This window comes from Molothrus ater, chromosome 3, assembly GCF_012460135.2.
Source record: "Molothrus ater isolate BHLD 08-10-18 breed brown headed cowbird chromosome 3, BPBGC_Mater_1.1, whole genome shotgun sequence".
NCBI classification, from domain to species: domain Eukaryota; kingdom Metazoa; phylum Chordata; class Aves; order Passeriformes; family Icteridae; genus Molothrus; species Molothrus ater.
Window position 1 is genome coordinate 44,450,284 of NC_050480.2, and position 16,442 is coordinate 44,466,725.

At 35.6% G+C, this 16,442-nt stretch overlaps 1 protein-coding gene across 1 annotated transcript in view; it reads right to left on the reverse strand.

The window, feature by feature from the left end:
* Positions 1-1,974: 1,974 nt before the first annotated feature.
* ERO1B (endoplasmic reticulum oxidoreductase 1 beta) overlaps positions 1,975-16,442 on the reverse strand; it is a 29,321-nt gene continuing 14,853 nt past the window's right edge. The window contains exons 7-16 of the mRNA XM_036379525.2: positions 14,061-14,181; positions 13,923-13,969; positions 12,840-12,851; positions 11,979-12,005; positions 10,463-10,555; positions 10,062-10,308; positions 9,203-9,272; positions 7,867-7,953; positions 6,311-6,444; positions 1,975-5,663 (exon numbers count right to left, since the gene is read on the reverse strand). Coding sequence (XP_036235418.1) covers positions 5,603-5,663; positions 6,311-6,444; positions 7,867-7,953; positions 9,203-9,272; positions 10,062-10,308; positions 10,463-10,555; positions 11,979-12,005; positions 12,840-12,851; positions 13,923-13,969; positions 14,061-14,181 — 899 coding nt within the window. The 3' untranslated portion in view covers positions 1,975-5,602. The remainder of the gene's footprint in view (positions 5,664-6,310; positions 6,445-7,866; positions 7,954-9,202; positions 9,273-10,061; positions 10,309-10,462; positions 10,556-11,978; positions 12,006-12,839; positions 12,852-13,922; positions 13,970-14,060; positions 14,182-16,442) is intronic.

Consider the following 16,442-nt stretch of genomic DNA (forward strand, 5'->3'; position numbering starts at 1 on the left):
ATGTCACTGCTTACTCAGTGTGGTGTGATAGTTGGAGGCAAGAAGTTACCTGTACCCTATATTTTTCTAAGAAAGTAAGAAAATTGTATTTTCTCAGCAGCTTTAGGGACAGTCTCATAAGAGTGGAGATGGGCATCTGCTGCAACTGGAGCACTGTGAACTGCAAAACAAGCTGAAAATTTGTATGCTTGAAGAAGTAAAGCTATGCAATCATGTCCATCAATCAGATCTATATATATTACATGGAAGAGTCAGTCAAATACCTCACCAGGGAGAGGGATACATAGAACAGTATAAAAAACCAGACTTGTTTATTTATTAAGAACCTGGGAATTGCAGTGTGGGAATAGAGCAAGAGCCGGAAGTACATAAAGCAGTAGAATCTCAAAAGTGCCTTTCTGCATACCAAGCAAGCAGAAAAGCTGTGCTTCAGCCTTTTATCTTCAGGGATAAATGTAGTGAGCTTTGAGGGGTAATGGTGGATAAACACTGTTCCAGGATGTGACGTTGCAGAGAGTAAGCCTAAAAGTAATTATTACTAATCTAAGGCAAACAGGAACCCTGTCTATACTTCAGGTCTTTTTATTATGCCCAGTTCTCAGCAGTGAAGAACTCTGTACCCCCAGCATCTCTTTCTCCTTATCTAAGTGGAACAAATACTGTAACTCAATCCACATTTTCCCAGGAGAAAAATATACTACTTCCAATAATTTTACTTCTATAAAAGTATTCCATTTTGAGGTGTACTAAAGCATTCCCAAATGGTGGACAAGCCTCATGTTTTCCTCATGCTCGACTTCAGGAAGTACAAGTAGTTGAGAATTCTTATGCACATTTCACAGAGAATACACAGAGTAAAAAAATACGGGACGGGGAGTAGATCTGATCAGATCTGCTTGAAAGCCAAAGTGCCATACTCCCACCTCAAGACTTCCACAGCATCTTTGGGTTTTGGGGTCTTTGTAGGAAAGCCAAAGCACAAGCCTTGCCTCCAGCAGAGGTAAACTATTTGCCGTCCCAAAACTTACATTGCATTCTTCACATATATTCATGGAAGAAAAAAAGCCAATTAAAGTATCAGTCAGATTAAAAGAAATAACCCAGGGTTGGGAGAACTGAAATTTTATTAAACACTTTGGAGTTCTACAATCATGTTTGTACAAAACTGCCTGAAGACCCAGTGCAAGAGAAGTCTGCAGGAATTTCATTTTGTTCACAGCAGTTACAGCTGTACAGTAAAAATGTAAGAGAATTCTCCACTTAGAACAAACTTCAGCCCTATGCCCAGTATGCACACAAAAAAAGTGGAACAGCAAATGACTGTAACCAACCATAGTGATGAACTAAATACTCTAAAACACAGGAAATTTGAACAACAATGTGAGAGGTACGATCTAAAATTTAATTTATCATCACCTGTGTAACAGGTGCTTACTCACCTAAGCTGGGGATGAAATATGTCTATCAAATTTTCAGTAAGATAATTTGTTAAAAATGCATACATGGAAGTAAAAAGAGAATTATTTTCCTTTCAGAGAAATAATTTCAACATGAAGACCCCCACTGCATGAACAAACAAAAAAAAAAATCACAAAATTGTTTTTATAAGATATTCTGAGAAAGGGACAGAAGAGACTTAATTTCTAAATAAGCCTTTTTGTATCTTAAAACAATTTGACTGAAACAGGGGCTATATTTGGCAATATCCATACAGAAACATATTGTAATTCTACAATGGATTCCTGATGTGCACACACACCACAGTGCAATGTTATCAGCAAGAAATATACAGGTTACCTTCATCTTTTGAACAAAATTTAAGTGAGAGTGAAAATCTGCTCATAATTTTAATCTTACATGACTATTACAAAAGGAATTTATGTAATAGCTGCCAAGTGTCATTGAAAGGTAAATGAAAAGCAAAAAATATATTTTCAAATGAAATACCAAAAAATTACATCCAGAAAAAGAGGGTGTAGCAGAAAATACTTTAATTTGCATTTTGTAGATTCAAACATAGCAAAGATTCAGAAGTGTTTAGATCTCAATAAGCAGTTCCAACATTGATTCTGATTTTAATAAATATTACATTTTAATAGGATAGCTATATGGAGAAATTGTGAAGCGATGAATTGCTGATTGCTACTTTATAAACATGAGCATCAAGATTATTTACAACATATTACAGGTCATTTCCCAGAAAAGCACAAAGCAAGGTCAGATAAAGGCAACCCAACCATCAAACACAACTCAAGAAAATGTGGCACAGTGTATTTCATGCACATACAATGACAGCACAGATCATCAGCTGAAAACTAGGAAAACACTTATTATTCCAGCTTACACAAGTCTCTATATTTCATTGTTTTAAATTTATATTCTGACCTACCTTCTCAGGCACTGAAGAACAAGTTATTCAGCAAGTGCCCTACTTTTTACCTATGTAGTTTGCACCAAGTCTTTTTTCACCATTTCACGCAAGTCTTCATGACTTGGGAACAATTAAACATTTTTGTCTTTGTCTTCTCACTACCTCTGGGATTACAATCATTGTGTCATTTGTACAAGAAAATGTACTGCTACTCTGAAATGAATGGCAGACAGTGTTGACAAGCTGATCTCCAACAGGGAGCTGGAATTTAAAATACTTTACAGATCATGGACGGTGTAACTAACCTTATTCTTTAGTATAAAAAAAGAGCTGTAAATTTTTAAAATTTAATTTAACATATAAAGAACTAAGTCATCCAACTCACACAGCAAAACTTCATAGGCAGCAAAGTCACAGAATGTACATCAAATACAGTAAAAAAGATGGTGACAGGAAAATGGTTTCAACTAGATTTGTTACAGGAAAAATCTTATGTCCTATCTCTACAATGACAGTGAAGTGAAATGCCTTCCATATTTGATCATCAAGAGATGTGTACCTTCAGGTGCAACAGAACTTACACACCCAATTTGCTGTTCAGTTGCATTCCTGTGTTCCCATGACACAAAGGAAAAGAAGAAAAGCTTCACATCTCTTTATGTCCTTATCCTACAGTATTTGCCTTGTGCCAACGAGGGCTGCAAGGACCAGGTGTCCAGGATTTGCATGCCTGAATCTCTCACCTGTCCCATGAGCAAGTGCATGATTCTGCTTCAGTGTCTGTTGATTTTAACCAGGCACAGGTGGAAAAAGAAAAAAAATAGCAAGTTGCATCCCCAGGAGGAGGCTGGAAGCAATTCACTTTCCCCACACAGCAAGGGGAGAAAAGGAAGAAACGTTTCTGAGACTTAGGTCCTTCCTGGGGCAATGCAGTCATACAGTTTTGTTTTTTATTTTAACTAGAAAATCCTGCCTAAAGCTTTAGGCACTATAATATATAACAATACAGATAAATCCCAGTTATAGGGCACTCTTCACACAAGTGAGCCTACAGTTCTAGCCCTTGCAGGTCTATCCAAAAGGCAAAGAATTAACAGCCAATTAAAAATTACACTCTTTCAATATATACAATTACTCAGAAGATTTGGATACTCTGTATAACTCATCTACCAAACACAGCTGTTCACATCTGAGCTACTTACCTAGATTCCCACTTCAATTCAATAGAGAAAAATAAACTCTGAGGGTGCAAATACAGAGCTTGGAAGAGGCCAGATGAATCCACCTAGAACCCTCCTGCTCCTCTACCTAACTAGAAAACAAAAGCCTGTGATGACTTGCTCAGACACAGGTGCCCAAAGGCCAGAGAGGCTACCAGGAAAAAACATAACATCCCCAAACTGGCATCAGCTTCCCCTAACACCATGTCCAATTACCTACAGGATTAAACAGAAACTTCCACTGGGATACCAGTTCACTGCCAATTTGTGCAACTATCACCAAAACTTCGTAAGGGTGGTTTGGATTTTTTTTTGGTTTTTTTTATTTCCCTTTCTATTCTTTTAAATTTCATTTAGCATATCCCAGTTTGAAACAAAGGGATTAACTTTCTTAAGCAACAGCATTTTTTATAAAAGCCAAGTGTCAGCAGAATAGCCTATTTCATTTCCAGTCAGGTAGAAATTTGAGGCTAGTCTGGAAACAAAGGACAGAGTGTATTCCAGCCTTCAGAAAATTCCAGCTGTAAAGGAACACAGTATGGAAGCCAATACAATTACAATCAATTATATAAATAGGTCACTCAGTATCTAAGAGGGTGAAAAATGTTTAAGAGCACTTAATTTTGTGAAGACTTGTTTTTAAAAACAAGAAATGTATCTACACTGCACCAGCACTTCCTACATTCATAACACCTAACTTCAATTTTAAACATGCTGGTTTAAAAGAAATTATTACTTCATTTTAAATTTAAACCAATATTTGGTTGCTACTAATGGTAATGCTGTTTCTGAATTCTGTTTTGACACTGGTAAGTTATCACTGACATTTGTGGACAATGATACATGAGTAATTTCTTATTTTATGAAAGTAATGTTATTAACATACCCGTTTTTTTATGCTGAATATCCTTTTAAAGAAGATACAGTATGGGTTTGCATAGATAGAGTATGTGGCATTAAATGTCAGTATGATTATGAATTTTAAAAAGCATCTTTTTTAAAAGTGACTACAAAAGCAAGTTATTTTTACACTGACCTTTTAACATAGCACTCAAACATAACCCATAAAGAGCAAATTTATTTCCATGGCTCAAAGACCAAGTGTGCTATTTTAACATTTAAGACACTAAAAGACAACTTTTGGAAACTGAACTTGTGATTACAATCTAGAAAAATAATATGGAGTAAACAGAAATTTGATTGACTGAGGTTTTTCAGCTAGCAGCACTCCACTAACCATTTCCCCTGTCCTGACCTCTACCTCCAAGTAAATGCAGGTAAAAGGCAGCAGCAAGGGGCTACAGAAAAGTCACTTTCAACTCTGCTGCATCAGAGACAAAGTAATAATTAAAAAAAAAAGTGCTGAAAAGCACAAGACAAGGGTAAAAAAAAAACGGTATCATCATGATGCAAAGAAGCCCAGCATGAAACAATTTCTGCTCGGTAAATTTGCTATATTTAGGTAAGTTTCATTATTACAGCAAGAAGCTAAAACTCAGCAAGAGCCTTATTTCCTTTTTGTGGTTAGTTTTTTTTGTTGTTATTTTTTTCTTTGTTTGTTTGGAGGTTCTCCCCCCTTCCTTTTGACAGTCAGAACTAACATACCAAATCCTCAGAATACACTGAAGTTCAGTAAATGGGGAGACACAGAAGTGATCCCCCCCTTTCCAGACAGGCCAAGTCAGGGTGGAGGTACATTTGTTTTCATATAAAACAGCTGTCTCAGAAAGACAAGGAAATAAGAAAATTTATGAAGTTTCAGTACAACAGAACTGTGAGCAGAAAACTTACAAAATAAACAGATCAGCATAATTTACACATTTAAAAACTATATATTCCATTCATAAATATATTTTCTAATTAATAACCATTCCTAGTTTAAACATAAATATTCAAGTTGGGATTTGATTTTACTTTTTATCAGTTCATGTGAGTCCTGTAAGGATCAGTTCCTTCTGCTCAATGCAGTCATGTAAATGATCTTCACTATCGGGCTGTGCAAAGACCTTCATTACCTAGTTTGTTGTAATAAAACTTTAAAATTCTGCAACTCTTTTATACTTGTGGAAAGCCTGTAAAATAAAAACCATCAAAGTGTTACCAATTCAGCAAAAGAGAAGTACAAATTATCACAATCATTTTCCTTTAGATTTTTCCTCAGACACAATTCTGTTCTCAAAAAGTCTATTGACTCTCCATTTTACATTAACATATGACAGGGATTAAAGTTTATATATAATGTTTAATCATCTCAGCTTCATTAAACTTCTAAAAATCCCTAACCACAGGTAGTAAAGTTTATTACATCCTTTTATCAGATTGTTTAAATAGATTGTTTAAACAGGAACAGATTGTTATATTCAAGATCTGAAGAATCAACATAATGAGCAAAGCATGCTCTATGTAAACTTCTTTTAAAGCTGTTAAAATGTTTCATCATTTGAAGGAGATAAATTTGATTAATTTTTTTAAAATGTAAGAGACTTAAGTTTCATCTTGCAGAAGACAGATTTATGAGACTTGAGACAGAGAGGATGAATTAGATCCAAACGTCGAATGAAGACTAAGGCTAATACTCAGTTTGAAGGCATTAAGTTTATCAATATTACTGGTAGTAATTCAGCCTTCCAAAACCTACAGCTATGTGTACAATACCTTCTTTCCACAGAAACTGAGTATTGGCACTGAAGTTTTATTCTATAAATTTATAACATTTTACCTTCCAAAGGCATTTACAAGAGCAACTATTTCTTGCCGTGTGAGCTGAAAACCTTTTGATGGGCTATTCTCAGGAAGGCTCTGTATTTCCTTCTCAGAAAACAAGATCTTCAGAGCAGTTCCTAAGCCTTGAGTCTATAAGAAAAGTCCAATGTTTTAACATCAGTAAAATCATTCCTTCAATTACTCATAAAACCATTAAAAAAATAAAAACACACTAATCTAGGTAAACTTTAGTACCAATTCTTATGTACTGACCCTCAACCCAAATAACCGTACAAAAACCAGGGCACTAATACAATTGCATGACAGCAATTGTGTACCAGGTTTGCATTTGTTTGCTCAAGTATACTTGCTCTTCACCCTTGCCTTCTTCATCTCTTCTTTTCTCATCTCTTTTCTTCTTGGTTATGCATATGAAAATATGTCCATTACATAACTTCCAGTTCCTTCCTGTCCCTCACTTATAGATGCCCCAACTCCTGCAGGAGCACATCTCCCCTTTCCCTTTGAAGTCAAACTAAGTTTTTTATGAGATATCACAACACGTGCACTTTTTTCCACCTTCAATTCTAGTGGCAAACAATGCAACTTCAATTTCAACCCCTATTTTCTACACAGGAATAGAACAGAAGTAGATTTTCTTATTTTCACTTTTAGTTGGGCTACATAAACAACCACTGGCTTTGACAAGAAGTGGTTGAAGCTGGCTGCAAGAGAATTTTATAGGTCAGGAAATTTGGCCTTCTTTAGTTCTTAGTGAGGAGGAACAATAACAACAGATCAGAAGTATTAACTAGGACAGGATAAACAGAACTCCAGAAATTCAGCAGAGACCAACAAATTTTTGATGCTGCAAACTCTTTGAAAATTGCACTCTGATAAGTTTAATGTGGTATAGTGGTATAGTACAACAGGCACTCCAAAGTAAGTTTTCTCAGTCTGGACTTAACATTAGTCTTGAGGTTTAAAATACTGTTGTCAGTAAAAAAAAATAGTAGGAGCCAAGAAAATGAAACTGGCTTTCAACTTTCAGCTTTACTGGGCAACTTTGCATTCATTTGCTGCCCTTTGCATAAACTGTGAAAATCTGTATTCTTTCTTTTTCTTACACCTCAATTTGTGGAGTTAAATATCACACTGGATTCCCTAACAAGTAAGTGCTGTGTTTAAAAGAAGGTTTCCCATAAGTGATTCTACAAGGCTCCTCTGATCACTGAATATAGGTAAGATATTGACTGTTAGTAATATCTCACCATGAAGCATCTGCTTTAAAAGTAACTTTTAGAACACAAACTCTACCTTTTAGTAAGCTACACAGCTGTTGACTAAACAAAATAAACAATCTGAAAAAAAATTTAAATGTTAAATAGATACATGTTTAATGGTAAATTAAACATGTATCTATTTTTAATATATAGGGAAGGATACCAAGGACCAAGCATGTGCAGAAAGCCTGAATGCTAAGGTAAGAGGTGTCCTGCCAAAATGAAATAGATGCTTATCTTGGGACCTGCCCCTGCCAGAACACACAGACCTACACAAAATAAACTGTACCTGCAGCTTGCCCCACAGCCTGCATTTGTCACATCCAACACAGTCCATTATGCGGGAGATGTTCTTGAAATGCAATCTGAATTCTTCCTATCAGTTAAAAACAAAATAAGAAAGCTTAAGCTAATGTACATCTTAGCTTTGCAAAAACAGAACATTAATGAATGTAGTATCATTAGAAATCTAGTACCATTAGAATATCAATTCTCTAACCAAAACTGAACAAAACCATTGTTTTATGTAGTCAGGCCATAACAAAGATCCATGAAAATCCAGAATCTGATTTCCAAGCCACTTCTAACAGTTAATTCTTTAAAAAATCCCCCAAAAATACAGAATATGCAGGGTAATGCCTGGATTCTATACACTGATTTCCTACCAACTTTCTCCAAGTTTTCTGAGGTATAAGTACTGTATCTGTGTCCCATTTTTTTTTCCATTATTCAAATCCTTTTTGAACAAACCATATTTTTGACAACAAGTTACAATTCACAAAAAATATTTTCAAAACTATGGGTAGATTGTTGCTGTGCAACTTTAGACAGAGCAGGAGCAAGCAACAGGGCAGAACTCACCAAGCTGATCTCAGTTTTTTAAGGTCCAAAAAACACTGGCTGGGCTGATAAAACACTCCCACTTTTCTAATAGCATTTTTTGTAATGCTGATGACATTCCAAACCATTAATGAATAAGTGTTGTAAGTGTTAATAAATATTAAAACAGAACTTCATTACCAACTACTGAATTGCAATTTACACCTGTGGCATGTTAACACCAGAAGCTGATGGTAGGTACAGCATTCCCATTAGGTTCCCATGTCTAGGAACTATGCTTTCTAATGTTAAATATCATATTTATGAGACAATACTGTATATTGTGTTCTATTTGTATATATATTTTGTATATATATTCTATATATATCTATATATATATTTGTATATATATTCTATATTTGTATATATATTTGTATATATATTCTATTTCTATATAAGTCATCATTTTGTAAAGCAAACATGACTGGGTGGGTTCTTTTTATCCAGATAATTATGAAACAGTTACTTTACTTGAAAATAAGCATCACTGCATTTACTGGGAATACTCATGTGCCCCATCACAGTCCTGATGCCAGACTCAAGGCACAAAGCCAGAGATTTCAGTCTTCTTGGAACAGGACAGCACCTTTAAGTTGATTGAAAGGCCTCATATACAGCTCTAGCAAAGGCAGGGATAAAATCTTACTCCCAGCAGTGTGTTTGTGGTAGGCAGAAGGGCTTTCCCAAGTAACACAGCCTAACTCCAAAATAGGTATTTTGGATGTCATTAAGAAAACTAGCTTTACCTTTAGTGATTTGGCTCCTTTTTTATCTCCAGCAAACATGGACTTTTCATCAAAGTGCATATGGAAGGACCTAATAAAGACAAAATGCAATCAAAACAAATGCTAGCATAAACTACAGCGCTCAATTAAGCTTGGTAAGCAGCTGATGCCATCAGTGTAAGATATTTTTCAGAGTTCCTAGTCCTTGCAGATTAGGCCTTAAAAAAATACTCAGTGGTATTGGTTTTACTGTGCAATCACTGTAACTTCATATCTGTTATTCAGAGTTTTGTTCAAATTAATACTGAAACTGGCCTAATGTTTGCCTTCCAACTGAACATTGCCTGGCTACATCTCAATTACCTAGCAAGACCACAATTAGGGACAGCAATGAAACCACACAACATGTTACAATCACAAAAACTAGCAAAAAGGAGAGCAAAGAAACGGAACATGAGGATATTATGGAATAAATAGAAGGAAGAGGGGATGGCCAAACTACCAGAGGTTAAGTCTGTGATAACTGCAGAATTACTCAGTGGGCCATTAAAAGACTCTATGTACTACTTTCCTTTTCAAAATAAATCATGTGCATCTTATACTGAAGAATCAGAAAAAGCAACATACCGGAAGTAGCCAAGGGTGTTGATTTGTTTGGGGTTTTTTGGATGCTTTTTGTTTGTTTTTAAAGATTGGTATATTCAAACTATTAATCTGTCCTATCAAATGTACAAATTCCACTTTAAGCCCTCCCATTACTTAAATTTTATTTCTTCATTCCATTCTCCTTCCTGTCCTATCCTATCAAGGAGTCACCTATTCTCACTTCCAAATATAACTAAAAATTTCAAACTGCTGATAAAAACCCCTCATGCCTTACTTGGTGTCCCTGAAGATATCTAGTAGGAGAGCTTTAGATTCAGCATCCTCGTGGCCGTTGCCAGTGTAAAGGTCGACAACGGCACGCTCAAAGTACGGAGCAACCTTGGACAAGGCACGCAGCTCTATCAGATACAAGAAATACAAGTTCTTCAGCCTCCTTGGTCCTTCTCCTTTCGTTTCAGCAGGGTCAAAGCGGCGAGTGAACTCTTTCACATTTGGTCCCCAGCGGGGCTTCCCCCACGTTTCTACACAGAGAAAGAAAAAGGGGGAGGCAGGGGTAGTAAAAGAGACACATTTAGAACATAAAATAACTAAGCGTACCCCAACAATTTTCAGAAAAAACAAAATACATACTACAGATATTGTAGAATTCCATTCAGCAATTTTACCTAGACATACCTTCAAGAAGATAATTTGCACACAGATGCAGGTTGATGCTAGCATGGAGTCCAGAAATGAGTTTATAAAACACTCTTTTCTCAAGGCACAGACCTGTCCAGGAAAAATGACAAACAGATACCAAACTAAATACTGGAAATAATTCATTATAATGAATATACCCTGACATTTTAATGATGCAAATCTGCATTGTTGGCTTTCAAGAATTACAATTACAGCACTTGAGTATTGTTAATAAGCCCTTATAGCCATCATAGGAAAAGCTTACCTCCTATTTTTTATATAAGTAATACTATTAATGATATTTGACATTTTTGCTTGCTATTTTTGTGCTCTAGTAAACACAGTCAAATAAGGATCTGTTCAATTGGCACAGATAAATTGTTACACAAAAATAAGATGCCTACACTGTTTGAGCAATAAATTTGAATTGATGTTGAATTTTTACAGTCTGGAAATCAGAAATATACTGTGACCCATCTTAATTACGATTAAAGCTACCATTGAATTAGAGGAGTGGCTCTAAAGAAAAACACCAAAAGGCCCAGAAAACCTTACAGCACTGGAAAACAGCAAAACTACATCCTTACAGCTGTACTACAAAGTCACTGAAGATTTAAATGCACAGGACAAAACCTTGGAAAATATCACTTGATCAATACAGACTTCTACAGCATAAATAGAAATACAGTAGCATTGAGATGCCAGAATACAATTTATATGCAGAAATTACTTATAATTCCAATTAGAACCAAAGTTAGAGACTACACTTGAAATTTAAAGAGTTTGTTCCTCTCAAAAATATGTTTGGGCAACTTTCCTGCCACTCCAGTCTCCACAAATGGAAGCAGGAAGAGCTGATGGTGAAGGCTATCTGTGAGGCTGACATGTGTCCTCACTTAGACATTACATTTTGAAAGGCATGTAAATTTATATGCTTCCTATAATACCACCAGACAAGGACAGGCTTAGAAAAGCCAGAATGAACTAATTTTAAAATTAAGTACATTTGACTCACTTAATTTTCAGCACACCTCCAAAATGGGATTTTGATTGCTACTCCTGCAATAATAATTTCCATTTCAACATGAATGAAAAGAAAACTGCTTTGCCTTCTGAACACACAGACTTAGATTATAAACTGGGAATAGAGCCACCAAAATCTTTAATTTTCTTTAAAGATGTTTCCAAATAATGATGCTTACCAATATTAGTACTAATAATGCCTCTGCTTAAATGCCTAAAATAACCAGAAAATTCAAAAGTAACTGGCAATGAAGTGAATTCCCTCTTTATGAAAGATAAAACACTTAAACGTTTAAGGAGTATGCTGTCTGAGTAAATGAGAAGATTTGTAAAGACCCTCAAGGTAAGAGGTATTTGAACAACACTTGAAAGCTCTGCACAATTTACAAAAAAGCCTATGCTATGAAAAATATTTGAGGAGATTAAAAAAGTGCTACAGTGTTCCTTCTAGTGAATATAATACTACATTAACTCATCCAAGAGCCTTTACCTTCTAGCCATGTGTAGAAAGATTCTCCTGTAAATACAAAGTACATAGTTAAATGAAGAATATTCATTTTCAACATTACAGCATCTTTGTATTACTATGCATACAACATCAGCTGCCATCTAATTTAACATGAAGTTAAATAATTCAGCTATTAAAATGAGAATAGGCACTGAAGCAGCTAACTTGGAGGTTGGTTTAAATCTGTTGGGGACAGAATAGGAGAAATACAGGAACGAGCATGCCTAAGCTACTGGTCAGGGCATTCAGCAGTGTATGGAAGCACAAGTTTGATTATTTGCACTGCTGGTGAAAGACATGATGGCAGAGTGCAATTCTGACAGCCTTCACTGTAATCTGCCTAAAGGTTTCCTTCAGACTTAGATCTTTTGCCCAATAGCTTTCAGTTGGCTGAAAAATCTTCAAGTCTGCCTCACTGTAGGCAGATCAAATCCTTTCTCCTCACTCTCTCCCAGTCTTCCCAAAATCAAAGGCATTCAAGAAAATACACAAGAAATTGTCCCTCTTCTTTTAAGAGATCTGACATCAGTATCAATGGGGTTCTGGAAGAACTAATAACATTATTACAACACATTCTGTTACAAGAATAAGAACCAAGAAGAGAATTGTGTTTTGTTGTTATCCACTCCTTCTCTTACTCCAAAAGAAAATATGAGTCCATTAAAAACATTTTCTTATTAATAACCTGCATAAAAACATAACTTTCCTGCTCTCTTATTCAATAACAGAAACATAACTTTCCTGCTGTCTAATTCGATAACAGTAAAGTGAATAAATCCAAAAATCCAAAACTCTCTAATGCTTACTTCATTTCTGCAGGTCAAGGAAAATAAGATGACTTACCATCATCTCCTCCTTAGAAGGGAAAAAAAAAAGAAATGCATAAGCATTAAAAAGATAATTTCCACAGCAAAGCAGTAATGAAACACAGACTTTAATACAAACACTCAAAAAGTGCAAGAAATCTTATTTAATTTATAAAAAATAGGCTACTTTCCTTCCTTAATTCCATTCTTGCTGCTCAAGACCACACAAGACTTAACACTGTATTAATGAAAGTCACTAAGAAATTTAAATCTTAATAGCAGCTGATTCACATATTCTTGAAAGCTATACTTTAGCTTCAGAAAAATGGTTGAGAAGCCACAGTCTTTAGTTTGCATTGTTCAACAATCAGTCCAGTGTTCCTTCCTGAAATTCTGATCTCTGAATTAAACAATTCTCACAATTCTTTTGATTTGTGTGTATCGGCTTTTAGTAATTATAAATATTGAGGTATCTTGATTTTCTAGTGGATGGTGATTTTTTTAACTGAATCTATTGTCTAATAGTTAATTTTTAAGGGAAATGAGACACACTGATAGAGGAAAGCTGATTCATTTGAAACACCAGGTTATAGCTTTCAACCTAAATTTGAAAACAAATCCCAAGCTATTAGAATACTTTTTTTAAACAATTTTGCACATAACTGATTCTTCGTAAGTGTACAGTCCTTCAAATTATTTGTACACTTGCAATACATTGTGCACTATGGATGAAAAATGTACAACTACATTACACCAGAATAAGTATGAACTGAAGTGACTAAATTAAATGCTTTTTGAAAAAAGAAACAAGAATACAAAAGTGCATTCAAATTGGAAAACTAGTGTGACACTTCATAAACAGTTTGAGACTTACAATTTAGTTTTCATATCAGCTCATCTGATAATAATGAGCCTATTAATAGGGATAAGATTAGGCATGTATGTAATAAAGTATCACATGCTTTAGTCTAAATATAAAAATGTACAGCTATCTCTACAGAAGAAATTTAAAAAGCAGAAAGCACACCTACAGACTGAAGACTGCTATCTGTATTCCTTGTACTGCAACAGTCACTATGTTAAAAGAAGTGCATTGGAAAATAAAACAGGCAGGACCCACCCCTACTAGGCGCCAGTGGATTTAAAGGACGATAGACAGATCGAGGCCTAAAAAATAAGTAAGAAAACACAAAGATCAGTTTTTAGCTAAACTGAGGTACAAGTATAAAAAAATAGGCTTCCTCTCCCTCCCAATTACTTGAAGCAGTTTTCTTCATAAATGCTGTTCCATACTCTCCAAGCAGAAGGCCCCTTGTATCCAGTGTAACGTTCTGGATTGAGCAGCAAATCCACATATTGTGCATCTGGAGATCTCTCATCTAAATAGGAAACACTTTGTTACATATGCCAAGTGATCAATTGAAAAAGATTTAACCAGTCTCACAGAACTAAATATAAACAAGAGGTCTCATATAATACTATTATGTCTTCCAGTTGGATTTTAAGTGCCATGTATGTAAAAATGCAGCAATATACACACTAAATACAAAGCTCAAAAGCACATAATCTATTCCAAAGTCTCCTGTGTGTCTCTAATTTCTCTAATGTCTGATGGTCATCTATGTTGCTTCTTTAAATCTACCATAAACACTTGACATGCACTATAGTCCCTTACCCTAGTGTTTTGTTTTAAATGACCTCCAAATTTAGGGTTTGTCTGGCAGTATTTGCTTGGGGGTGTTGCTTTTATGAAATGGATATACTGCATACAGTAGGTTGTTAATAAAGACAAGATCAAAGTAGTACATCTTGAAGCTGATACATACGGTAAATTTATTAGCTAAATCCATTTTTCCTCCAAATACCCTCGTATACTGGCAGAAAAGTCTGAATCACATTGCTTAACTGTACAAAACTTTCAGCATATTGCAGAACATATCTCTTGGTTACAACAGGAAGCATGTTACTTAAGCAGTCTTTCAACAAGCTATACCCTCATCTCAGAAGTTCACTACAAACTTCAGGTAATTTATCCAAAGAAAATTGTTAAACAAGACTCCCTCTGCTTAAAAACATTGTAGAAACAGAAATTGTTTCAAGCTACAACAATTTCTTACAAGTAAAAAGCAGGAGGAATTCACCAGTCTTTGAAATTCTAGGTCAGGATCAACTCATGCTTAAACAAACCCCACATACAATACAGGCCAAAAGTCCAGAGACTTGTTCATAGGAATAGGCCAAGAAGTGCCACGTAGTACTTCCTCAGATATCAAAAAACCTCACAGAAACAGAGAGTGAAACTGCTCTAAAAAAAGAGATGATTCTGCATGAGCAGTTAAGCATTGCTTCAGCAGCAGCAAAAACAAAGAAAGGACACTGATACAAGACAGACAACAATGAGTGCCAAATGAGAGAAAGTCAAATTACAGCTTTACTTATTTATTTGACAGTGTGGCTAACCTAAGCAGTTCCTACACTCCCTGATCACTTCAGGGTCCATTTTTCTTCTTGTCATCCACATACTGAGTTTATGTTCTCTGCTGGGCCATGCAACAGAAAGATGGAAAGGTGACCCAGGTTAGTAAGTTTTTTCAGCTAGATCAATTCTCTTATCTAGTTTATGATTAAGCCCAACAGGAAGAGAGGAGAAGAGAGCAAGGGTTTCTGCTTCTCCCCATGAGTCCCAGTAGTTCTCTCTCACTCTCCCTGCCCCAGATGACAAACTCACCTCACAAGCCAGTTCATCACAAGAGCGTGGGAGGTGGCAGGGAGATGGCAACTTACTTTCCCGCTGTTTAGGTAAGCCTAATCAGTTTACCATGCAGAAAGATGCACACCAGAGCCAGTGCAAAAAAAAAAAAAAACCACACTGGAAGAACACAGCTGGGGACAGCCTCCTCCAGCAGGGCATGATATAAGGAGAGATGGAGGTAGAATCAGGAACTACTTAAGTTAGTATTATTTCTAAAAGAAATGGTCCTCAACTATACCTTTCACAGCTCAGTATTACTAAAACATGCATGTAAACAACTTGAAGATAGTAGAGACAAGAGCAGATAATTCCACACAACAGTTCAGATCTACAGTAATGCTCATCAGCCATTACAGAAACAGCTCATATAGAAAACATTCAGATCAGACACATAAGTACTGAAAGAGAAGCCCACTGCAGCTGCTACTCTCTCAGATGACACCAAACACAAGCCTAAAGGTAGATGAAAACATCTAGCATTATGCCCTAAATATTCCTTGCATAGGAAGCTTTCTAAGGTATTTATTAAAAAGGATTTCAGTAGTCAATCCTGAAGATGGCAATTCCCACACTTACCTGAAAAACACTCCTTTGAACTTTGATTGTTACAAGCAAATAAAAAGACACACACACGTGAAGGAGAGGAAAGACACAATCTAGTATCCTAATGTTTTAACAATAAGAAAGTCCTTTCAAATGAGGATGCAGAAATCATTTGGAAATAGCAAAGCTGGAAGAGGAACAAACTCAATCTAAGCATAGTAAAATAGCAACAAAACAATATAGTAGTAAGAAACAACCAGCTGCAAGCCATTTGTCTTATATTTGTGCTAGATGCAATTTTTTTGTGAGAAGCTTTCTAAGAAAGTGTTAGACCTCTCCCATTTA